Here is a 25,726-nt window from a genome sequence, read left to right as displayed (position 1 = left end):
TTGATCTGGATCAATATGTTGAAATCAGCCACCTACAGTTTATAGCCTACTGATGTTATACCCCTCGAGACCCTCGCCCTCAAATTTGACTTTAGACGCTGACATCTCCACAGTGGCTGAGTGGATTTTTACCATTCAAGCTGCATTTGAAACATCCACCTCGTTCAGACGGGGACACTGAGGGTTTTTAATGTGTCCACCTCCTAGTGTCGGGGGCTCAAACACCAGCAGACAGCTAACGTACACAGGTAGTGTTTGAAATGAAGGTCGACTGATAAGCAGAAACTGACATAGATAAATAAGGAAGAAAAAACTTTTAATTAAAGTGTGCGATTAAATGTTTAATTTAATTTAGGGATGATTCACCCGCCTTCACCTTGTCAGGCTGAATTCTACATAAAGAGGACAAAGTGGAAACGTGGAAGAGTTGTTGGATGGAGGAGAGAGTGACATGATATCACTCTGTCCTACTTCATGACGGAGTCAAACAGAGCGAGGGCGAGCGAGATAGAGAAAGTATTAAAGACAGAGAGCGGGGTCAGACAGTGCAGCGCTCGCAGCTATAAACAGATCCAGCTCCCTCAGGGTGGACACAGCAGACAGGTATATTTATGAGGCTTTAGGAGGCTAAATGCTCCCACAGCCTCAAGCCTCCGTTAGCAATTCAGCTAACGTAGCGTCTGAACACAGTGTTATCAACACAGCTGCCATATTATCAGCTTAGCTAACATGTCAATAACATTATCAGCAGCATGATTAACTGCGATGCAGTGCAGTGAATAAACAACACAGAGCAGCTAGCATGCTGTCAGTAGCACTTTTTTAAGCTAGCTTCTCTGCAGCTAGCCTCAGTTAGATGTATTTTCTTTCTTGTCGTTACTGAAAAACTGAAACCTGTTCCTGACGTTTAAACCTGGACTCTGGCTGCCGTGACGCATCCACATTCGTTGTCTTTTTTCAGTCGGTCTTGGAGCTTGTCATCATTTCATGTAACCTAGAAAGTTGTCCGTCCTGCATCACTTTCTGTGTGAAAGTGTGTGTGTTTGTTTGTGTTTGACAGGGAAGTGAGAAGCTCGGTGACAACAACAAATACAACACAAAGCAACTCTCACTCTCTTACTTTCTTTAGTTCTTCATATTTGTGTCAGACTCAGACAAAAGGTGAACAGGTCAGACTGCGACTTCTTATTTCTTAACTGAGCAGATCTGTCCTGATAACATCATCATCATCATCACCTTCAGCTGAGCTGTCAGCAGATCTATCAGTGTATTATTAGCTCAGATACAGTAACATGCAGCGAGTCCCTGCTGAACACTGACTGACGGCAGCTGATTAGCAGCATTATTATCCTCTCTGCTGACACGCTGTGAATAACATTAGCACATATTATCCACAAATGATCAATCTGGAAATCAGGGACATTATAGAGCTGGTGAATGAGAAGCAGTGGTTGTGAACCCCCCCCCCCCCCCCCCCCCCCCGTTGGGTTCATAACTTCTGTGATTTGTACCTTGTCCTCATTCTGTAATCGTATTGTTGGACCAGAGAAAGATATTTGATTAGCTTCCTCTCTCTTCTCAGATGACCTCCTTGGAGCAGGTCGGGGAGGAGGTGGTCGGTCAGGCTCGCTGTCCCTTTGAGTCCGGTCAGTCCAACGTTGGACTGTTTGCTGGTGAGTCAAGAGTGACTTTAACTCCTGCAAGCTCTTTAAAATGTTTAACCAATCAATCTAATGCAAGGCTTTCTGCTATTCTGCCTTTTTATATTGTATTCATTGACGTGAAGAATTAGTGAGATTAAACAAACATTTACAGTAGTACTTACCATCTCCACAGTGCATGATACAAGTATGATGAAAGACAAGAAAAAAAGGGACATTTTAGAGATCAAATGCAGAACATGAACCAAATCACATCTGCAGGTCTGGAAAGTCAGATAGAGTCCAGCTGGGCTTTATATTTGGTTTAACATCACAGGTTTCATGACATTGGGTTAAGTTTTTAAGTAATTCCTTGGCTTCAGTTGTCCAGAGGCGTTCAGGTTCTCAGTGTGAAGATGAACGTGTCGCTGTTTCTCAGGGGGAGATTTCTACTCGGCCACCATGACGGACTTCCTGGCGAGCGACGCCGTCATCTACAGAAGCCTGGGAGACGGCCGACCCGTCCTCAGGACCGTCAAGTACGACTCCAAGTGGCTCAGAGGTAGGTCAGCCAAAACCAGCCAAGTGTGAAGTTTTGTACTTGTGACGTCCACAACATCTGCCTCCATTACAAAAGCTAGTCCGTCCGCTCAGGAAGGCCATGAGACGTGCTTTAAAAGCTGGTCATAGTCGCACATTGTGTTTTTTTATATAGTTTAAATGGTAGTTTGAGTGTTTTGAGTGAAAGTGAACTCAAAATCATCTTTGTCTGTTTGATAAAATGCTTAATATTTATTGACGTTGAAGATACTCCCATCATCTCGCTCACGTTTCATTAATCTGAACTAATGCAGCCGTGCATGAGCAGGTAGGAGCCGTGCAGGGCCGCCGACATTTACAGTCTGTCGGGAAGCTCACAAATGGCCCCCAGTTTGATGAAGCTCACCAGTCATATGAAACCCAGAGTCCGTATTTCCTCTCTTTACGATTTTGAACGGCATTCTGGGAAAAGTAAAAAATCAGTAAAAAGTGAAATAACATCATTTTATCAGCCGATCACAGAGTGACGCTGACGTGTTACAGAGGAGGAAGATGAGATTTACCTTTCCTACCTCTCTCTATGCAGAGCCTCACTTCCTGCACGCCATCGACTACGGTAACTACGTCTACTTCTTCCTCAGTGAGATCGCAGTGGAGTACACCGCCCTGGGCAAGGTACGTGTGTGTGTGTGTGTGTGTGTGTGTGTGTGTGTGTGTGTGTGTGTGTGTGTGTGTGTGTGTGTGTGTGTGTGTGTGTGTGTGTGTGTGTGTGAGGCAGTACTGTATCTGGACTCTGGGTCACTAAAGCTGAAACCTGCACTGACTGAGTTATCAGTTTCTGTGAAGTGTGTGTGTGTGTGTAGGTCGATATTGTATCTTCCACAGACACATGGCTATGAAGTAAACTCACTTCTGATTGGCTGTGCCTGATGAGGCCTGTTGTTTAAAGAGAGATGACCTGCTGGGATTCAGGCTGAGCCGTCTCACCTGTTCTCGCCATCGTCTGCACAACAACATCCAGCAGACGTTTGTTGGTTATCTTGACTCTCGCTTCGTTCTCTCTCTCTCCTCCCAGGTGGTGTTTTCTCGAGTCGCCCGGGTTTGTAAGAACGATAACGGAGGCTCTCCCAGAGTCCTGGAGAGATACTGGACTTCCTTCCTCAAGGTGGGTTAGGGTTAGGGTGAGACCACCTCTGAGGTGTCCTGATGTGTCATGAGTCTGTTATTAGTATAGTTCAGGACACCACACGTCATGGCTGTGTGTGTGTGTGTTCAGGCTCGTCTGAACTGTTCGGTTCCCGGAGACTCGTTCTTCTACTTCGATGTTCTTCAGTCTCTCACCAACGTGCTGCAGATCAACCAGAGACCAGCTGTGGTCGGAGTCTTCACCACTCAGGCCAACAGGTACTTCTGTCTCTGTGAGGACCAATCTGAGTTCAGGGCTTGACATTATTTAGAGAATGAGGACATTTTTTTGTGAAATTATGAAAGTGTCCTCACTTTGTGTCCTCACTTTGTGTCCTCCTCTTTTCAAAAAGGGCCCCACATTTTAGGATTTGAGGACATTATCAGTCTGGATTATATAATGTTTGTGCTCTGCTGAGTCTTGGGATGGAGTTTGTTAGCTTTGGTTTAGTTCCAGTTTTGGTGTACTGAGTCAGTTTAGGTTGAAGGGTTTGGTCTGACATCTCTCTTGACTTTCTGCAGTATCCCCGGCTCAGCAGTCTGTGCTTTCTACATGGACGACATAGAGAAAGTCTTCAACGGGAAGTTCAAGGAGCAGCGGACCAGTGACTCATCCTGGACTCCGGTACCAGACGAGCAAGTTCCCAGACCAAGGTGATCAGGTTTATCTCAATCCAGGATTATTTGAAACCAGGATTCCTTTAATCCAGCTATTTAAAAAGGGTGTTTCTCTGAGTTCACAGCAGCATTTCAACAAGAATAGATCTGAAATGACTCATAGAATTCTTTGCTCCAGGCCCGGTACCTGCGCAGGCGACGGCCCGGCTGCAGACTACAAGTCCTCGGTTCAGTTCCCTGACGAGACGCTGACATTTATCAAGTCGTATCCTCTGATGGACGAAGCTGTTCCCTCCGTCAACGACCGGCCCTGCTTCACCAGGACCTCCAGCAGGTAACGCACACGTAGGAGTTTCTTATCTGCGTACGTCCACTCCTCAGAACTACGGTACCAGGGGTGGGGCTGGTGGTTCGAATCTCAAACTCCATGCTGTTTTCAGTCTGAACGCTCTCTAATGCTGAACTGCACGATATTATCATCCTGATTCTGTCCCGACCGACAGGTTGTGTGTCGTAGCGGCCAATAGGAGAAGAGGAAGATGAATGGTGCTTTATTTCATTTCAGTGAACCTGTAACCATGTGACGAATGAATCCCACCTGTGGGTGTGACGTCATCCTCCGCACACCCAGAAAATAGACAGAGCCAAACTTTCACCTGCTTCACTTTCATTCATATAAAATAATCACACACAGGAGCAAAGCAGGTGGAACTGAGACGTCAGTTACAATAAAAATACATGTATTTATGTCCCAGCAACCAATCAAAAGGCTGAATCCATCCCTGGTTACATCACCGCAGATACTGACTCATCACTCGTCAGTTTTTTTTATCCTCACTTCTTTCTTCCCAGTTTGTCAAAAATATCTCAGCCTCTGCGAAACAGTGGAGACTAATTTGTGTCTCTGCTACATTCTGACGTTTAGTGCGACTTTTGTTTGCTTGTTGTTGTTGTTGATTGGCTGATTGGTGTTGCTTGATAAGATTTACTTGTAACAGAAGAAGACAGGGCTTTTTCTTCCCCTCTGCTCTGTGACGGATCATTACATCTGCTGCTTTCTGTCGACATTTCGTTACGCCTCTGGTACACAGTGATTTACAAGATGCAACATTAAAATTATCTCCGTCGTCAAATGTCAGAGCCAGTGAACTGTAGAGTCATCATCTCCCTGACTGCGATGGGGATGTTTAACATATCTTTGCATCTAAATGTAGAAATGTATCTGAAACGATCGTCAAATTGAACTGTATAGTAACTTTAATCAGCAGCAGCCGGCAGACAGTCAGGTTCCACCCAGATAACAGAGGAACGAAGCTCTCCTGGGAGCTTTAATGACAGAGGAAGAGATCCGAGATGTCAAGAGGAAAGTGGAGAATGTCATCTGTACCCCGAAGAGGCGAGTTTTAAAGTTACAGCAGCTCTGAGAGGCAGCGAATCCACCATCTCGACCTGAAGCAGGGAGGATAATCATCGGTATCAGCTTTGATTAGTCGTCAGCTCACAGGAAGTTCTCTCTGCCTCGACGCTCTGAAAATATCTGACCTTTCTTAATCTGCGTCTGCAGGTTTCAAATGAGTTTTTGATGGATTCTAATTACCAGTCTGGAATGGGAATGAGACTCTTAATTCCACGTTTGAATTAGCCTCCGCTCTGGGAAGGCTCGAGCTGACCCAGATAATGATGATGTCCAAAGGGCTGCACGGATCCTCTGTTATATAACGTCAGTCTGAGACAGCCAGAGCACTCTGAGGTGTTCTGTCATGGAGAGCTGTAAATGTCCTCCACATATATCGTATGCTTGTAAGTTGTAAGTTACTGCCGTCCTACATTTCCCAGCATGCCCTTTATAAACCAACAAAGTGAGCGAGACTTTGAGAATTAATGTTTTATTTCTATTTCTACTTTTACGAGACAGACAAGGAGACTCAATGTCCTCTTACTAGCTATTTTCTGGTCTTCAGCGAATGTCTCCCCTGTTACCACGTGAACGAAGCTCTGTACTTCGGTCATGTGACGACACCTGAGCAGACTCCATCAGCTGAGGAAGACTGTGAAATGTGGCTGAAAACTCTAGAAAAAAGTGGGTTACTTTAGTTAAGTTTCCAAGATCAATAATCAGCTTTCACACTGGAAGTTGAGTCACGACGTCTTGGCTGATGGAAGGCTCCATTTTTCTGAATCAAGGGGAATGGCTGAAATGTGGCCAGGGGGCTCACGGTGCCCCTGAGGCCCGACTGGATCAGAATACATCATGGTTCTTTCCACAGGCACATGGTTCCTTCCTTCTGTCTACACATTTCAGAAAGATATAACAGGTTTACTGTCGAGGTTAATGTGGGTAATAAAGAGGTAAAGATTTGTTTTATTTTAGTGGCCATTGACACTTGGTTGACTTTACACGTTTAGCCAAATTCTCTTGGCAACAGGAACGTTTTAAGGATTTTCTCACAGATCACTGAGCGTCTTTTTGTCCCCTCACAGGTCCAAGCTGACCCAGATCGTAGTGGATGTTTCGGCCGGCCCCTACAAGGACCGGACGGTGATGTTCCTGGGCTCAGACGACGGCAGAGTCCTGAAGGTTTTGGCCAGCACACATCCCAACGACAGCTTCGGATCCAAACTGCTGGAGGACATCGACGTATACAATCCATCCAAGTAAGACCTGAGGGGAATATTCTAGTTCTTGCCCTTCTGCTGAGGACCACCACCGCTGCTACTAAACCATTTAATCTGCTGTCTGTGTCCAGGTGTAACGTTCAGGGTCAGGAGGACAGGAGGGTTCTGGGACTGGAGCTGGATAAGGACCATCACGCCTTGTTCGTAGCCTTCACCAGCTGTGTCATCAGAGTGCCGCTCAGCCGCTGCACCCAACACGGAGCCTGTAAAAAGTAAGACTCAAGGACTGAAACCAGCTCCTGCACCTGCTGAAAAAGATTTCAAACCAGATGGAAACTGTCCCCTTTTTGTTCCTGTTGAGTTTTCTGAAACGTGACAGCATAGAAATCAGTGAAAGACTGCAAATTTGTTCATTCGGGAAAACATCCAGAAATCAGAATGGGGGAATCTTTTTAAACATTCGTATATGGAGCTTAATTTGGCAACATAATCAGTGTTGTAGAAGTGAGGGTATGCTGGGGGGGGATGGGGATGCCGAGTCTGAATAACTAAGTTTGAGCCAAAAAAAACCTCATTTATAGACGTCATTAGACTGAACAGAGCTCACTGCCCAAATTAGAGCACATTCATCACTGAAGAGGCGTGCACACACACACACACACACACACACACACACACACACACACACACACACACACACACACACAGTCACTAATCAGACTCATTTTAATTACTGAGGACGATGAATGAATGCCAGCCGAAGTGATGTGGTAACACAGCTGCAGAGGAACAGAGTGGCTTCCACCAGCTGTGCCCCCCCCCCCCCCCCCCCCCATCTCTTCATCATCTCGTTCATCATCTGGGAGCAGAGCCGTAGACTTGATAAATGGACTCAAGTCGGACTTGAGGACTTGGACTTGGCAAACACCAAATACTTTATATTATATTATATTATATTTATATATTCTAACAGTCAGCAGACCTGGAAGACTTGACACATCTTGTCTTATGTCTCAGACAGCTTCAGACTTGATATGGACTTGTCTTCAACGGCTTCAGACCACTTGGACTCCTCATGGACTTGAGATGTGACTTGGACATGTTTTAAGTGACTTGAGAAATTGGCGCTAACAGACTTGAGATTTGTCTCAAAAGACTTGAGACTTGGCGTACTCTGGGGGCCTTCAGACTTGTCTCAGATGACATCACCTGGACTCTGATACTTGAAGTTCAAGAAGCTTGGATTTGAGCCTTGTCTCAAATTACTTGACACGAAACCTTGACCTGTCAGCGAGGACTTGAGACTTGACCCGGAGATCTGACTTGCATTGACACTTGAAACTTGACTTGGACTTTCTATAAAGACTGAAGACCTGACTCCACTATCAGATAGAGGACTCGTCACTTCCGTCCACTCTTCTTCTTCTCTCTCTGAATGACAGCAGACATGGTCTCTCTCATGTCCTCACACACACACACACACACACACACACACACACACACACACACCCACACACACACACACACACACACACACACACACACACACACACACACACACACACACACACACACACACAAATCATTTATTTATTTGTGACCATGTAAAATTAGAATATTTCCCGTTTAATTCTCTTAAAGTGAATGTTTCACAAAGCGTCCCATTCACGCTGGCTGGCTTTTAATTTGAAACATCTGCATGAAGAGCTAAGTTGTAGTGATGGCAGCTAGCGATCGAACACATGTAGAAGTGTAGCATGTAGAAGCAGCACTCGCGTTAAAGAGAGAGATTATTTCAACACAAGCTTTGGATTTGTTGCTTTGTTTTCTTTCTGCAGACTTTAGCAGATAACAAATAATGAGGAGCCAGATTAACAACAAGCTCTCTCCTCTGTCCCCAGAGCCTGCCTGGCCTCTCGTGACCCATACTGCATCTGGCTGCGGACAGGGAGTTGTGCCAACATGGCGCCGGGTTTCAAGTACGTGTCACTTCCTATTTCTCTCTCTCTCTCTTTTCATTTTTCCCCTCTCTTCCCTCTCAGCCGTCATCAATCCGGCAGCTAATAAAGGTCTGACGGCTCGGCTCGTATATCTGCCGCGGGGAGCGAAGGGTCGTATATCTGAAAGATGTAAATCCGCGATGCCTTTCAGCCAAAGTGAAAGGATGGATGGGGAAACATCATGGGAACAAATGTTAAAATGGATGTCGGCGGGAATGTGCTGCGTGCACTTTGTTGGTATAAATCTCTTGTTATAAAACTTTGTTGGAAAGGACTCAGTTTGACTCCGTAAACGTCCAGCAGAGAGAAGAGATTCAACAAACTCTTAATTACCAGTTCAATAACCATTCAGACTCTTCGTCATGAGATCTTGTGGCTGTCGAGGTCTCAGTCTGTCACCGTGCTCCGTGACGTGGACAGTTAGTAGACTGTGGCCATGGTCAGCAGCATTTAAACCAGAGGCTTCATTTGTCCCCACACCGTCGCTCCGCTGTGTATCCTGAAGCGCTGCTGCAGTGCTGAGTGCTCCCATTAGTTTCGAGATCCAAAGCAGGAAGGCTGCTCACGCAGTATACAGTGTGTCGAGGTCGACAAGCCGGAGACAGATTGTTGAGTCACGAACACTCAGAGAGGAAATGAGTGATGTTCTTCTTCGCTGCTCTATAAATAATTGGATTGATATTTAAAGCGATTTGTTGCGTCTCCCCAACAAAGCAAACAGGAAGCGTGCTGATGTTTACATGCCGGAGCTTTCAGATCAGATGAGATGAAACTTTGACGTTCATCTGGGGAAACACTTTTCTCAGGAGACGCTCAGCTGAGGGATCGCTTCGGAGTCTCGACTCCGGCAGACGGCCGGCGTGCCGAGCGCTCGCTGATCTGCAGATCTGACTGCGACCTCCCCGCCGTGTCGCTGCAGGTGACGCGCTTCGTTTCAGAGCAGAGACGCTGCAGCAGCTGGACGGCCTCTGTGAGTTTCCACAGATACAGGAAGGAGCAGAACAACGGCTGCACATGTTCAAGGACAAGAGCTCATCCTGCTTCTTTGCAGTCTCTCTCTGGGTCATTTAACTGTGCATTTGATAAGAGTGTGTCAAAGTGAATTAGCTGCTGCCTGCTGCTCATTTTGTCACAGAGCAGCACTGAGACATACACTCTGTGGAAACCTGATAAAACATCTTAAATAAGTTCATTTTCAGAGTCTGGGCTCCACAGAACCTTCTGAATGCAGCTCTGATTTGCTCCTGTGGCTGGTTCGTCTCTGTAGGGAAGCAATTTACCAAACTGATGGGCAGAAATGTGACGTGAACCGGACAATCTCTGAGTCTGAAGAGGTGTGTGATGTGCAGACCTCTGAAGGCCTTTCAGTCTGAACCCTCTCAGGTCACAGCAACATCCTCTGATCCTCATGGTCCTTTCATCTGACCTCTAAGACCTGATGCTTGTTTCTGCTCTCAGACTCAAGTCCATCCTTCCATTAGCTGTGACCACTTATCCTCTGAAGGGTCGCGGGGGTCCCGAGCCGGTCCCAGCTGACACTGGACACGAGGCGGGGTACACCCTGGACCGGTCGCCAGTCCGTCTCAGTGCTGCCAACCATTCACACCAGTTAAGTCCTCCTGCATGTCTGTGGACTGCAGGAGGAAACCCCACATGCCGGCCGGCAGGTTCAGGTCCAGGACTTTGTTGATGTGAGGCGCTGCCGCTGTTGCTGTGCGTTCATTGTAAGTCACTCCAGCTAAAAGGCAGACAGGTACATGAACATAACGTTCGCAGCCGTTACGAGGACTCCATGATGTGTTCAGTGTCGACCTGCAGGAGTTTATAGCTGCTGATATTTACAGATGAGGAGGCTGTAGACGCTCCGCAGCTCTCCCAGGATTAAAACAACTCCTCCCCCGAGAGACAAATATGAAAATAATATCACATCGATCTGTGGAGGGGGGGTGGAGGGGGGGTGGACGGGGGGGGGGGGGGGGGGGGCAAAGGAATGGCAGAATAACTGACGGTTTGGCCGCAGATCGATTGTCATGAAGTGTTGTTGAGTGGGCGCGAGCTACCTGACACTTTGGAGATATTGATTGGAAAGTGGAGGAACACATTAGATTTCACAAGCTGCTGTGTGTGTGTGTGTGTGTGTGTGTGTGTGTGTGTGTGTGTGTGTGGGTATCTCCTCTCGTCTCGGCGTATCGATGGACTCGAGCACAGAAACACGGGGGATCGACTCTCGTGTCTTGAATTTAGAGTCAAACTAAAAGCTTTTGGGAGTTTAAAGAAGCAGCTTGAGGAGCTTCTGAATTACTGAAGACCTTTTTCCCAAATGCACCAATTTACATAACTTAGGGGTGAAAGGCTTGAGTTGGAGCTCAGGTTTAGGGTCCTGGTTCGTTTTATTATTTATTTTGCAAACTATAAACTGATTCCTCCGTGATGTCGGGAGGCTGATTAATGTTGCTTTGTTGGCACAAATCATCATATTTGTTGACTCAGTCCTGCTTCACCAACAACTCTGATATTATTGACAGTGTTTGTTGTGACTGCAGTCTAATACTCCACATCTCCACTTTCAGCTCTTTCCGTCTTTAGTCTCTGCGTGCACTCTGTTAATAGACTCATCTGCCGCTCAGCTGGTCTGGTGGGGTGGGTGGGACTCTTCCAGCTCTGGTTTCTAGAACACACTCGCTATGTGAGTGTTTGGGGGTTTTATGACAGAAGAGTTTAAATCCAACAATTACTTGTTAGACTTGTCGGGTTTTTAAGGCGATTCTATATTTGACAACAAGAGTGTGTCCCAGAGACCAATTTGACTTGTAAAGAAAGGAATTCAGCATGTTTATTAGCGCTCAATGCACACAATGAGGTGTGGTGAGAAACAGTGAACCCATATTAGTGTTGTCTTCAACATTACATGGAATGAGTGCATGGGTACACGATGCCAACTAGACTCCACCAGCAACTATGACAAGTATTATTAACATTAGGACACAAGGAGGGATTTACTGAATGTAATTACATCAAATAGCTGAAGCTGAAAAACGCCGACTACAGATGATATCAGAAAATCTTTAAGATTGTAGCTTCACTTCAATTTTAAGTCAGACACAGACTTTGAAACACAAAGTCGTGATTTCAAAGAAAAAGTTGGCATTTCGTTGATACATGACAAGACAGCGACAACATGCAACAAGTGACCCGAGTAGATGGTTCTTCATTTTGAGGCCTCACAAGGCAAAACGTTTAGGAAGCACCGAAGGTCATGATCTCAGTACTAAAAATCAGCCTCTTCTTCTTCTTGTCTTCCTCCAAATGGAGGTTTGATTGACTTCTGGTCAAATGACAGAGCTGATGGAGGAGCCACTTCATTTACTCTGTCGGTTCAGCTGGAAAACTGTTGGAAAAGCGAGCAAGATGGCGTCGAAATGCTTCACACACACAGGATACAGTAATATCTACAGCGGCAGCAGACACAACTGGCATTTTTAATACAAACGACAGCAGAGCGCAGACGGTGCAGCGAGGAGACGCTGCAGGAAGATTAAAATGGACAGGATGAGCCGGTGGAGATGAAAAGAGACGAGGAAGGAAACGAAGAGGGAGGCGAAGACGTGATGCAAGAGGAGGAAAGGGAAGAAGAAGCAGAGCGAAGATGAGATGGAGAATTAGAAAAAAAGAGCTCAGATAGAGATATCTGTGTCAGAGAGGTAGAGGAAGTAAAACAAGTAGGAAGACGTACAGATAAAAAGGTCCAGACAGGTTTGGAGGCTCGACGGGTGTTGAAGTGATTTACACTTTAGTCTCGGTCACTTCGGCTCTGATGAAGTGGCTTTGGCTGTGAGCTTCAGTGGATTCACAGACTAACAGATTTATAGCTTCTATTGTCTTTGACTCCTCTCTCTCTTTAATAATCAAGATGTCAACCCCGTCTCACAAAATACTTTTATTTAACACTAATTTGACAAATATGTTGTGGAAGAGACTGAACTGCTGCACAGGAGTCACAGGAGGAGGTCGAGGACTTCGAGAAAAAGAAAGAGCTTAAAACGAACACTTACTCTCAGCTGACAACAACCTCCAGTGGTTGTGTGAATCATGACTTTTGTCTGTCAGGAACAGAAGGATCATGGCTGATGGTGATGAAACAGATTTCTAACAGATCGTCATTAGAGCGAGCAGAGCAGAAAGAGAAGAAGAAGAAGATTCAGCGGTGAGATGATGGCGACGGAGAAAATGACTTCTTTTCTCTGTTCTAAACTAAAACTAGTGGCCTGCTAAAAGCCTCCATCAGCAGACATCGTTGCCTTTAATCAACATCATAATGTGTTATAACGTGTCTGAAAACGGGTGTTTGTTGCGTCCCAGGGGCTGATGGGAGAGCAGTCAGTGTTTGTCCTGTGTGCTCTGCAGTGATGTGGAGGAAAGTTTGACCAAGTTTGGTGATTATCCTCTATTAGCGTCAGTGAAGATCACATCACAGCGGAACAAGTCTTAGCAGTCCCTCGTCCTGCATCTGATCTGTTTCTGTTAGCATCAAAACCTCAGACACAATACAGTCCAGTCCCAAGTCCCTGTCCTGCATCAGCAAAGAAGGACCGCCCCGTGTAATCTCCTCTGCAGGCTGCATAACTTTTCTTCAGCAGGATTTCTAACACATTTGAAACCAGATCAGCTATATTGGTGATTTCAGGAACCAGTCAAACTGACGTTCGGTCTCTGCAGACAAACCAAGTGTAGAAAAAACCACCGCAGCCTGACCTCAGTGCAGCTGGTCGAGGCATAAGTACAGTTTCTAAAGACAGAGGTATTATTCAGAGCTTCACTGAGCTGAAGTGAGTTTAGCTTCTCAAACTTCTGCTGATAAATGGAAGATTTCCTCCTGGGAGACGGAGACGGAGGTGGAGAGATGGAGGGTGAAGGAAGGATGGAAAGAGTTGGAGAGAAAAGAAGTTTAACGGCTTACATAACTTCAGCTAACTTTAGCCGAAGAGAGGAAATGGAGAGCGAGGTGGGGAGACACAAAACAGAAAGAAAGAAGGTGGGACAAGAGGGACAGACAGACAGACAGACAGACAGAGGAGATGAACACCAGATGGACTCGGTTGTCGTGGCAGCAAGTCAGCCGTTTCCCTGGAGACGGTCTGTGTTTGTGTGTGTGTGTCTGTACTGTTTAAGTTGATCCAAAGGTAGGGTGACAGCTGCTTTAGCAACACCACACACACACACACACACACACACACACACACACACACTGTGCAGCATCTGTTTCTGAACAAAGACGTTTGTCCCTAAAATGAAGACACCTGCTGTAACACCGGGAAGGAGACGGACAGAGAGCCACAGTGAAGCTGTAACTTCCTGCCTCTGTTCCTGAAGTAAGAAAACCTCATTCAGAATCCACCAGTGACACACACACACACACACACACACACACACACACACACACACACACACACACGCGCACACACACACACACACACACACACGCACACACACACACACACACACACCAGCAAACCCATTCAAATTAACAGGATATTTTTCTGTCACTTTAATGACTTCACCAAGTCTCACCTGTGGGTGTTAAACACCTGCTGCCGCCTGATTGGACCTTCGGGGTTGAGTTTATGACTGTTACCAGTGCAGGAGTGTCGCTGCTGTCAGGTTTAAACTCGTGAGTCGAGTTCACTGAGAGCACCTTCGCTCCTTCGTACCTCGATGACATGAGTCTTCATCACAGCGTCGTATGGGTCTGTTGGTCCTCGGCAGGGTTAATAATGACATCGCTGGCAACATGTCACGTGTTGTTAGATGACACCGAGTGTGTGAAATACTGATCTATGTAAGTGAGGTTAAGAGATAACCCCAAATCAAGTCTCATGTTATTTGATTCAAGTCTCAAGCAAAGTTTCAAGCCATTTGAGTCTCAAGTCATTTCACTGTTTCACTAAAGTGCAAGTCCGAATCCTGTCTCAAGTCTTTTAGGCCTAAAAAACGAAGGCCTCATTTTTTGTCCAAACTGAGTCTCAAGTCATTTCAGACAAGGCCAAATCAAGTCTTTTTCAAGTTTCAAGTCTTTCAGAGGAACTCTCAAGTCAAGTCTCAAGACTTTTAGAGGCCGAGTCAAGTCTCAAGTCATTCAAGATAGTCACATCTCAAGTACTTCAGCAACAGATTTAGTGACATCTTTGATGTCTTTTGGGGTCCAAAGAAAGTCTCAAGTCTTTCAGAGCCAGTTCCAATGACTCATCATAGCTGAAGAGACGAAGACAGTCGATCAAGCGGAGAACTGAGATCACACCTAAACAAACTGTTCACTAAAAGTCACCCTGCCATCAGCCAGCATGCATCATGGACGACCACAGAACCTGTAAATGTTCTCCTTTAACTGAAAGTTTCTGCAGCCATTTATACATCGTAATTACATTTCACAGCCTTTCAAACCTGTTAACGCCTCCACTAAAGAGCTTCCACGTTGAGAACATGAAAATACAATTCAGCAACAACAGCGTCTGATAACTTGGCTGTATTTTATAACTGACTGAGTCTATTTCCATCCCCTCCTCCGAGTCGCTCCCCGCTAGATGAACGAGGCGTTTAGGTGCCCAAGAGGGTTCAGGATTTATAGCGGCTCGCTGTCACAACGACCTCCTCCCGTTCTCTTTCTCTCTCCTCACTTACAGCTCAGCCCACGCTGGTGGAAATGTAGCTCGAGAGACGCAGGATGGATGGTGATGGAGAGGGAGAATGAGTGATAAGGGAGATAAATATTGAGTGACTGAAGGGGCGGAGGAGTTAGCAAATAAGTGAGGTGGGGAGAGGTAAATATAGAGTGAGCGAGGAGAGGAAAGCATAATGGTTTCATAATAAATCCAAACATGTAGAGTTCATTGAATGTGACTGAAATGTTCCACAGCTCCTCTTCTGTTGCATGATTTATTTACCTTTTTTTGTATTATGTGGTCTGTATTTATTTAGAGAAGATAGCTGCTGGTTGTGAATGTAGAAAAAGAAAATGTACACTTAGTGAACAAAAAGCGTGAGAAGGATCAGACATGGCAGCCACCGTGGACGTTAATGTGCTGCTGTAACGGCCTCCACTCTTCTGCAAGAGGAAGCAGCCATTTTCCATTCAGGGCTGCAGACCAGTCAGGTTCTTCCACAGAAAACTGGGAAACAATTTCTTCATGGAGCCGGCTTTGTGCACTGGGGCATTACCATGTTCAAACAGACCAGCCTCTTCCCCAAAGTCAAGCCCCCCAGGAACAGTGCTGGGCTCTGATGTTTGGTGTAGTGGCCACACTCTGTATTACAGGATGGCGTGACGCTCACTGACCAATGACCTTTTTAGTGTCCACAGTCATTAGTAACAGCTGTATGATGTATACATACATACCTGATATATACAGGGTGCCACATGCCTTTCACCATATGGTGGACCTGCAGTTATAGAATAACAAACGCATTCATGGGGGTTCTTTTGCAAAATGCTCTCTGAGTTTAACAAACAAGCGTGAGAGGAGGGAGTTATGAAAGAGTACAGAAGGATGGACGATGAAAAAAAACGTGTTAAATACAGAGTCAACAAAGTGCAAAGGGAAGCTAGGAGGCCGGCGCTAATAGAGAACAGATCCGGCTGTTGGGATAAGTCTGCCATTGGCCGACTATTTCGGTCTGAATTCTTCTCCCCTTCCGCTATCTGCACCGCCGCTGCATCCTGGACTTAGCGCCGCCTAAGGCAATTGTGATTGGTTTAAAGAAATACAAACAAGCCAGAGCGTTTTGTCTCCCATCCCGGAACGATGATGGGTTGAGCCAGACCTTTCTCCGAAGTGTGGAGGAGGTCTGGCTATGCGAGACTAAAGAAAAGATTTTAAAAAAGCAGAATGTGTGAATAAGACAGATTGAATAACAGAAAATAAGAAACAGTCAATAAAGTATGAGCAGTGAGGTCATTTAGTTAGTTCTTTTATACTATAAGAAAAGGTTTGAATAAATGTCTCTTCACTCACTCGATCACTCGGGTGGGAAATGTTTTTGCCGATACAGACAGAATAATAAACAGAGCTGGAAACAGGTAAATAAATAAGGACGTGGGCTGAGCAGGATCAGACTGATGAATGGTTCTGTCTCAGAGCACAGCAGTTTGAAAAACAAAGTACTTTTCATTCTCTGAAATGTTTCTGGGAAAATATCCGTCCACCTCCAGAAACATCACAGCGCACTTGGTTCTTTGGAGCTTTGCCAAACGTTCCCCTTTTGTTTTGCTCTTTAGATGGAAAAATGAATCATGGACAACTCTGGCTGACCTTTGCCAGAACTACTCCATGTAGTTGTTGACTTTTGATTTTGCTTGTGGGTGTTTTCCCCCAACGGATGGAGTTGTTGGTCCAATACTGAGCAAGATGTCTCCAAAGCTACTGGCCAGATTTACATGAAATAAACGGTCATTTAATTACTCACTTTTCTGTGGGAACCACTACAGACACGATCGCCTCTGACACCGCCGTTACACTGCAGTGTTTCTATGCTGTGTGGCAGTAAAAATCTGATTTGTTGGCCCTTTAAAATTGATTTGAAGGTCAGATAGAAACGTCGGTGGTGACCGAGGCAGAGACAGTAAACAGCAGGGACACAAACTGAGAGCCGGAGACGCTCTGAGGAAAGTAAATGGCTTCATTTACTGGAGCCGCAGTGAGAAATACACCGCTTCACTTTACTGCTGCTGAAACTCGGTGTGTGTGTGAGTGTGTGCTTCATGGTTGCCTCTTGTCACTGTCTGCCTTCTGATTGGATGAGTGTCACCTTCCGCTATCCCTAATTGGACGACCAGAAAAGGTGAATTTGTTGGATTTTTCTCCTCAGTCGACCTCTGAAAGTCTTCCGCCTTCAAAGTAACTGATGAGCCGGAGATGAACTATGTGACATAATCTAATTAACGTTGTCTTAACTCTTTATCTGGATACACATCATCGATTCACTGCCCAGGCAACTGTAACCCATGGCAACCGACAAGAGAGGAGGCGCTGTGTCTGGTTCTGTCCGTCAATCGATGTTTTATTCTTTTGTTTGTTTACATTCCTGTCTGTCTTTCTGTCTCTTCACCCTCCTCCTCCTCCTCTCTTTCTGCAGGGCGGGGTTTGAACAGGATATCGAGGGCGACCACTCGTCTCACCCAGACAGCTGCCACGGTAAGATAAACCTGGCATTTTACAGCCACAGTACTGATGATAACCGTTATAATATGCGGTGTAAACAGTGTAAAAGTCAGTGGACTGTAAAACTACAGCAATGAAACAGACAATAAACTGGACAATAAATGAGATGGTGAGAATTTTAAGGAGATAAATGTACTTTTGCTCTGTAGAATCTGACTGTGTTGTTGTTTTGTGCAGCCGATGTGTTGGCGACCACACGGAACCAGGAGTCTGCAGCCGACTCCGCCTACGGTAAGAAACTCTTCTGGTTTTATTCACGTTCAGCAGAGTCCTGGGTCCTGAGAAGAGACGGAGAGTTCAGGTGAACGAGGATAACTAGCGTCCACTTTCCCTGAACACAACATTAACATGTCATCACCTTTTAAGTTGAACTTGTTAGCAAACAGCTGCTTATTTCCACCTCCAGCAGCTACAGAGCAACACGGTCCTTCATGTGGAGTCGTGTTTGAGTCTCCTGATGAATCAAGTCCAGTATTCTCTCCCTGTTAGCTCTGTTTCTGGTCTCCTCCACCTCCTGATAAACCAGGAGCCGAGAGTCACTATGAAGACTCAGCTGATGATTCAGAGACACCAACACGCTGTCACACTGTTTCCACCTTGTTTTATGTATCCATATATTTTATATTTATTTAAATTTGTACAGACGGGAGTTCAGCAGATTATTAAATAATCCTTCTAACAGGAGGGTTATTTAAGAGCAGTCCGACTCAGCTCTGAGAGGCGAGGATCTTCCTCGTCCATGCTCGACCCCTCCGCTAACAAGCTCAAACTCAACCGGAAGAAATCTGGTTATTACCGCTCGATTGACTCATGTTGATGTACAGTAGCTCGCCGCTCCCTTTGACGTTATTACCCTCCACTAGATTGCAATCCAGCAGATCAAAGCGCCGCCTCGCTGAGCTGCCTGCTCTGTATTCATGGCTGCGTCCGGGCCGCTACCTGGCTGTCAGGAGTCCTGCTTGTAAACCAGCCGAGGTATTGTCATTCACAGAGCGACAGCAGAACCACGCGGTGAATCCCATTAAGACTCTATGAGCTGCATTACTGTGATTAAAGCCAGAGGGGGGACAGACAGAAAGCAGGACGCGGCACAAAGAGACATTTCTGATATGTGGTCTACTTGACTTGAGTTCGTCTTTCAGGGACACTTGAAGTGAACTCGAGTGGCTGCATCACGTCCGAAGTTACAGCGGCAGTGATAAAGAGGAAGAAGGTGAACAGAACAGGGTCACCTCACTGTGAAAAGTACAACCAATCAAGAGGATTAAGAAAAACTGAGGGAGATAAATGATTAGTTGTTCTTTGTCACACATACTAAAAAACACCTAATCCGGGTCTGAATGACGTCTTTTATCAGGCGTCTCTGAGCCTCTTCAAAGTCGATCACCGGCTCGGTTTGACATCGTCATGTTCGGGTTGTTTAGCGTCAGTCCTGTTTAGTCCTGCAGGGAACAGGTTTGTAGCTGAGCAGTCCCGATCCTATCGGAGAGCTGCCACGCTGAAGTCCGTGGACGCGGTTTTAAAGAGCAGTGGATCTCAGAGTCCTCGGAGCTTAGAGAGCGGCTCGTTTTGTATTCTGTCTTGTAAGTTAATTGCATTCACCTGGCATCTAAATGAGGCCCTGTTAGACGACTGGAATGAAAAGTACCTATTTAAAAAAGAGCTGTGAGAGCTGCTGTCCTGAAGAAATGAGCCCTCTGTAGGAGCTGCATTTAGTCAGATTAACTGAATTAGTCTAGTGTCTGTAAAAATCTGCCGCATTTAGGTTGGAAGTTAAAAGCAAATGTTAAATCATGTGACTCAGAAGATAAATATCCTACTGAGCGTTCACTAAACTCATTCGGTTCGTTTAAGAAGGTTAACTTAGCACATATTCCAGCGTGCACTGTGTTCAGATAAACCTTTCTTCCATCCAGTCTGGATAGTTTTATAATGCAGACTTGTTCATTTATTTCATATCTGTGTAAAACCATGATGCACAATAACAAACATCGCCCGACAAGCAAAAGCCCCACAGGATCAGAGACGATCACTAAATAGATTCAAAGTTAAAGGTTTAAAATCAACGAGTGGGACGAGACATTCAAGTCTTAAAATCCTCTGAAGTTAGCATGCTAACATTCAGACTTTCATTCATTTAATTTCAGTACAAACGGACAAAACAGCCAGCAAGGAACACTGAGTACTGGTGACTGTTGGTGACTGATGGTGACTGTTGGTGAACGTTGGTGAATGTTGGTGAATGTTGGTGACTGTTAGTGAACGTTGGTGACTGTTGGTGAATGTTGGTGACTGTTAGTGAACGTTGGTGACTGTTAGTGAACGTTGGTGATTGTTAGTGAACGTTGGTGACTGTTGGTGAACGTTGGTGACTGTTGGTGAACGTTGGTGACTGTTAGTGAACGTTGGTGACTGTTTGTGACTGTTGGTGAACGTTGGTCTGTTGGTGAACGTTGGTGACTGTTGGTGACTGTTGGTGAACGTTGGTGACTGTTGGTGACTGTTAGTGAACGTTGGTGACTGTTGGTGACTGTTAGTGAACGTTGGTGACTGTTGGTGAACGTTGGTCTGTTGGTGACTGTTGGTGAACGTTGGTCTGTTGGTGACTGTTAGTGAACGTTGGTGACTGTTGGTGAACGTTGGTGACTGTTGGTGAACGTTGGTGACCGTTGGTGACTGTTGGTGAACGTTGGTGAACGTTGGTGACTGTTGGTGAACGTTGGTGACTGTTAGTGAACGTTGGTGACTGTTGGTGAACGTTGGTGACTGTTGGTGAACGTTGGTGACCGTTGGTGACCGTTGGTGACTGTTGGTGAACGTTGGTGACTGTTGGTGAACGTTGGTGACTGTTAGTGAACGTTGGTGACTGTTGGTGAACGTTGGTGAACGTGTTGCTGTGAGGTTTGTCGAGAGTGTCTGACAGTGGATCTGTGATCTTAACGTGAATTTAAACGCTAAACTTCCATGAACAGTTAGAGTTACATGGACCGTGTGCTGATCATGGAAACAAGAAGCAATTCCCATCAATCTGCAGTAAATCAGATCCGTCATCATTCAGTAACCATGGTAACGTGTGTGCATGTCAGCAGAGAATCGGAGGTGTGCTCAGCTTGTGTCTTACTTTGTGTAGTTCCTTATTAAAAGGTGAATGAACGTTTGCACCACACAGTGACACTAACTGCCGTGGATTGGCCCCCATGGATCCATGTGTGATGATGCAGGATGACATCACCAAAACTGTCCAATGAGAGAACTGAAAGGACCAACTGGCAGTTGAGGGGCCCAGGTAGGCTGCAGCTGTTTAGAAAGCTTGAACTGTCAGCAGCCTCATAGGAGCGACGCACATTGATGAGCAACATCTGGAAACACTTTCAAAGAGCTGATTACACCTTCAGTGTTTGTAGAATGTGTTTGTCTCAATGTGACATTCAGTTTGCACGTTTACACACTTTGAGTGCAGCGAGAGGGCAGAGAGATTAAGACCTTAATGTTTCCACACAAACTGAGCTCAGGTGTATTTATATGTAGCTGCTGCAGCTTCAGCTCAAACTCTAATTTGCTCCTTAATGACTGAAACAGCAGCCGGATGTGAAGGTAGAGAGAGAGCCTGCAGCCTCTGAGTTTTCCCTCCATGAATATTCCCTTGCAGGCAGAGCTGCACCTCGCTGTGCGGTGATTAGCCCCGACTGACTGACATGATTACAGACGCAGCAGATGTAAAGCAGCGGGAGACTCAAACAATACTCGCGGATTTATTTACATACTTCCACAGATTCGTCTCTTGACTCGCACTAATTGTGTCGTGATTAACCGTGTCATTTAAGTTTTAGATTTTATTGACGCCTGCGGGGATTACCCAAGGAGTTAATGACACCATAACACAATAAAAGCCGGCAGCAGCCGCAGCACTCACTTGGTAACATCAGCCACGTTTGGCAGCACGCTCCTTCTTCACGCTTTCATTGTGAAACTCCAGCTTAAATATGCTGCGATTGAGCCAGGAGTGAACGGTGGCGCTGCTGTTCTACAGTAGGACTGACAGCAGGCACTTCCTCCATAATGGCGTCTGAGGCATTAACTTCATGGCGTCGGGCAGCCGGGCATGAAGGACTCCGAACACAATGAATGACGGATGTTTTAGGCAGCGTGCGTCTGACTCTATACGCCGCGTTACACCAGAGTGGCTGTCGTTACTGTAATGACATCGCTTGGCAGGGAACTGTTCCCGTAATGACGTTTTCGCTGCAAATTGGTTATTTAATGCCCTGCGAGGGAGGCCCCCGTGGGTTTAGTTTGGCTCTGAATGGACATAAATTGGCCATTATGCTGCAGTGTGCCATTACAGGGTAGTTTTATATTAGATGAGAGTTGACATTGTGCAGAATGAGTTCTGCAAATGCAAATTATGATGGTTCTTGGATGACATGAACGCTGTCTGTCTGTGACCTTTACATTACTTATTGTAATGTTGGTGATCCAGGAAATGAAGTTTATTCTGCTGCTGAGCTCGTGTGTGTCAGGCTTAATAATGAACAATTAAAATGGGTTTTACGTCCTTAAAGTTGACTTCCTCAGGAAGTTGAGGACGGCAGGCTGAATGTGATGGTGATGAGTTCACAGTCAGATTAGTCCGCACTACGTGTTCATGCTCACCGTTCTGCACTCATTCACAAGTGCAGGGAATGATTACGTCTCACAGTGCGTTTTTTTAGACACGTAGCTTCATGAACAAACAGTCGACGACGTGAGTTTCACTCAAAGGAGGGACACTGATGTCAGTTTGAGGATTTGGATCATTTCTGCAGGTTGATTCTGAAATGTACTTTAAATAACAAACAAATAAGTTTGGTATCTTACATACATTTGTAGTGCCTGGAAAATGAAGATAATCAGTCTTGTTTTATCCAAAGTGTCATGAGAGGGTTCATTGAGCCTATAAGAGGAGGGACACTGTCTCCACGGTAACCCTTCAACCTGTTTAACAGCATGAAAATCCCCAAATTCAAAGATCAGAGTTTCACTGTGAACGTCTCCCAGCAGCTTCGTGGTTTTTAATGTAAGTCTGTTTTGGCCGACAGTCTTCATGTGCATGAAGGACAAAGTGTCTGTGCTTAACCTTCTTCGGCTTCAGTCTGCAGCAGTTTGGGGGTTTGTGTCGCCTCGAGGGGACGATGGTGTGACTCACATCACATTCAACACAACAGCGTCTTCTGTTTTTAATGACATGAAAGTGAGAATGTGACATTTAAAGGATACTTAACAGCTCGAATGCTGTTTAATTGAAGTGTTAAGCGTCTTATCACTCAGCGGCACTGACTGTTGCATGACATTTAAATTAGACGTATGCAGCATTTCAAAACATGTCGAACTGTCCCTTTATCATCAACAGTCATTCTCCCTTTTACTAAAATGCCAGAAGCCCCATTAAAACATGTAATTCATGTTTGTTCCTTCAGTCTGACATGGGCCGGAAACAATTCAACATTTTCAGCTTCGAAGAACCTTTTTCATAATTACATCTGATCATGTTACCCAGACACAATCAGAATCTCCAAACGTTGCAACAGCGACTACGTTCAGAAGGAAACGTACAGCTGACCGTTTGTGTGTTGTTAATGAACACACAACATGTTAACATCTGACCCAAACCAGGACCTTCACCTGACCCGAGACGAACGTAGCGGCCCGGCGCGTATCGGACCAGCTGTGATCTCACATCCAGCTGTTAGCAGGTGGCCGCTGCCGTGCTCAGAGGCACATCAACCACCCAACCCCATCCGTTCTCAGGCCACATTCACATCGCTATAGCAACTGTTAGCTTTCATTAGCCTTCGCTCCCAGCATGCCGTGCTCAGAGCTCAAGACGTGTGCGTGCGCACACACACACACACACACACACACACACACACACCTTCCATGTCTCCTGTCGCTCAAAGTAGTGTGGGCTGTTGTTGTTATACTGAGCTGCTGAGCACACACACACACACACACACACAATCACACCCTCTCCTGCTTGCTCTTACACATCTACACACACACACACACACACACACACACACACACACACACACACACACACTAAAAAGCTGCATTTCCTCCCTGCGTGCCGGAGACCTTGAGGTCCAGTGTAGATGACGGAGCAGCAGAGTGTGTGTGTGTGTGTCTAAGTGAAAAGGTGCTGTAGCTCAGAGAACGAGGTTAGGACGTCTCCATTAGATCCTCTTCTCTGCTGGAGGAAGAGAAAAAGCACGCTGAGGTAAAAGCAGCCGCTGAATGTCCTCTTCACCTCGTCCGTCCTAAAGAGCCGCTGTCCAAAATGCCACAGATCCATTTTATAAAAGGGTCGTCTTGCTGAGTGCAGCTGCAAATCAAACCTCTACACCTTTTGAGTTGTGACAGAGTTTCACAAACCACCAAGAAATGATTCAAATGATCATTCTGATTATTGCTGTTAACTCTTTGTGTTCATGTCACACTGCAGCGGTTTCTGTTGAAGCTGTAAAAGCTGAATTAACTGGTGCTTTTGGCCTCTTTGGGGCAACAAGCTGAAAACGCACATGGCTAACCTCCAGCAGCTTCAGAGCAACACGGTCCTTCATGTGGAGTCACGTTTGAGTCTCCTGATGGATCCAGTCTCTCTGTTAGCTCTGGTTCTGGTCTCCTCCACCTCCTGAGGGAAACATCTGGCTGCTGAATGCTGCACCGTGTCCAGCAGCTGGTCTCTGAGTCTGTCTGCTGCTGAGCAGCTCGAGTTCAGTTGCTTCAGTCCACCATCTTCGTAGTATTTCATTTCATTTCTTGCTGTTGAACTCGCCGCTTGGCTGAAAGACCGTTTCCGTTCGGTTTCGAAACAGGGAGAAACCCAGAGTACAGATTCACACGTGGCTCTTTGTCTGACCCCAGGGGGGCTTCGTATTAGCAGCATTTCAGTTTGACCTCTAAATAAAGTGTTTTAGATCACGTGACCGTCCACAGTCGGCAGCACGAAGATGAAATAAACCGTCGTTTTTCTTTGTGTGTGTTCGTGTTCTCGAGCTGCAGCTCAGGAACACGTCGACTAACAGTCTTTGTCTCTGTGGTGGAAACCAACAAGCTCACTTTCAGCTCTCCATGAGGCTCCACATCCTAATTACAGTGTGAGTGTAACAGAGACGAAGAGTGTGATTAAACTGTTTCTGATGTGCACGAAAACAAAAACAAGAGGGGGTGTGTGTGTTTCAAGTAAAAGTGTTGTTAAGTGTGTGTGATCATGTGAGTACCGACTGCTTGGCGAGAGCTTTTTAGTGTGTGTGTGTGTGTGTGTGTGTGTGTGTGTGTGTGTGTGTGTGTGTGTGTGTGTGTGTGTGTTCATCAGCGAGAAGGCAAAAGAGCCATCACAGCGTGTTAGAGTGTTTTTTAATGAGCTGGAGCTCTTACAAATGGACTGAGTGTGTCATGTGGCTCATGCTGAACAGGCGGGGACGAGGGGTTAGCAAACAGCCAAAAGCAGTCGTGTTGATGCTAATTATCTTCATCTTCTCGCTGAGACGAAGAAGAAAAGCAGCTTCACTGGATGAATTTCAGGCAGCCGTTGGTTACGAGCGTCCCGTCTGCGTCGAAATAACAGAGTTACCAGTTTATTAGGTACTCATACAGGATAGAACCACCAAGTTCTGCCAGTAGTTTACAACTTGGACTAGTAGTATATACGTTCTGCCAGTAGTTTGGATATCAGGATCTTCTTACAGCTAATGGTTTGATGTCACATGTGAAAAAATATGTCGTGCAAATTTTAACTGAATTTTGAGAAAATCTGCAAAAGAAAATGTGAATGAGTGCTTGTTTCCAGCCTCTACCATTTTGTGATAATTAGGAGCTGGTTTGTCGAGATAAGCAGCCGGAGGAGCTAATTCTCCAGTCGGCCCATTAAACCATC

The 25,726-nt window shown here is 45.8% G+C and overlaps 1 protein-coding gene across 1 annotated transcript in view; it reads left to right on the top strand.

Annotated features, from left to right (window-relative positions):
* The window catches only part of LOC139298601 (semaphorin-6D-like), a 44,350-nt gene that overhangs the window by 7,136 nt on the left and 11,488 nt on the right, over window positions 1-25,726 (top strand). The window contains exons 6-17 of the mRNA XM_070921267.1: window positions 1,583-1,673; window positions 2,080-2,202; window positions 2,767-2,855; window positions 3,256-3,345; window positions 3,457-3,584; window positions 3,888-4,019; window positions 4,162-4,317; window positions 6,465-6,638; window positions 6,731-6,871; window positions 8,501-8,578; window positions 17,726-17,784; window positions 17,989-18,042. Of these exons, the coding sequence (XP_070777368.1) occupies window positions 1,583-1,673; window positions 2,080-2,202; window positions 2,767-2,855; window positions 3,256-3,345; window positions 3,457-3,584; window positions 3,888-4,019; window positions 4,162-4,317; window positions 6,465-6,638; window positions 6,731-6,871; window positions 8,501-8,578; window positions 17,726-17,784; window positions 17,989-18,042 (1,315 nt within the window). The remainder of the gene's footprint in view (window positions 1-1,582; window positions 1,674-2,079; window positions 2,203-2,766; window positions 2,856-3,255; window positions 3,346-3,456; window positions 3,585-3,887; window positions 4,020-4,161; window positions 4,318-6,464; window positions 6,639-6,730; window positions 6,872-8,500; window positions 8,579-17,725; window positions 17,785-17,988; window positions 18,043-25,726) is intronic.

The sequence above is a fragment of the Enoplosus armatus genome, chromosome 16 (assembly GCF_043641665.1).
Source record: "Enoplosus armatus isolate fEnoArm2 chromosome 16, fEnoArm2.hap1, whole genome shotgun sequence".
NCBI lineage: Eukaryota > Metazoa > Chordata > Actinopteri > Centrarchiformes > Enoplosidae > Enoplosus > Enoplosus armatus.
The sequence above is the reverse complement of the archived record's forward strand: the minus strand, read 5'-3'. Positions and strand labels throughout refer to the sequence as shown.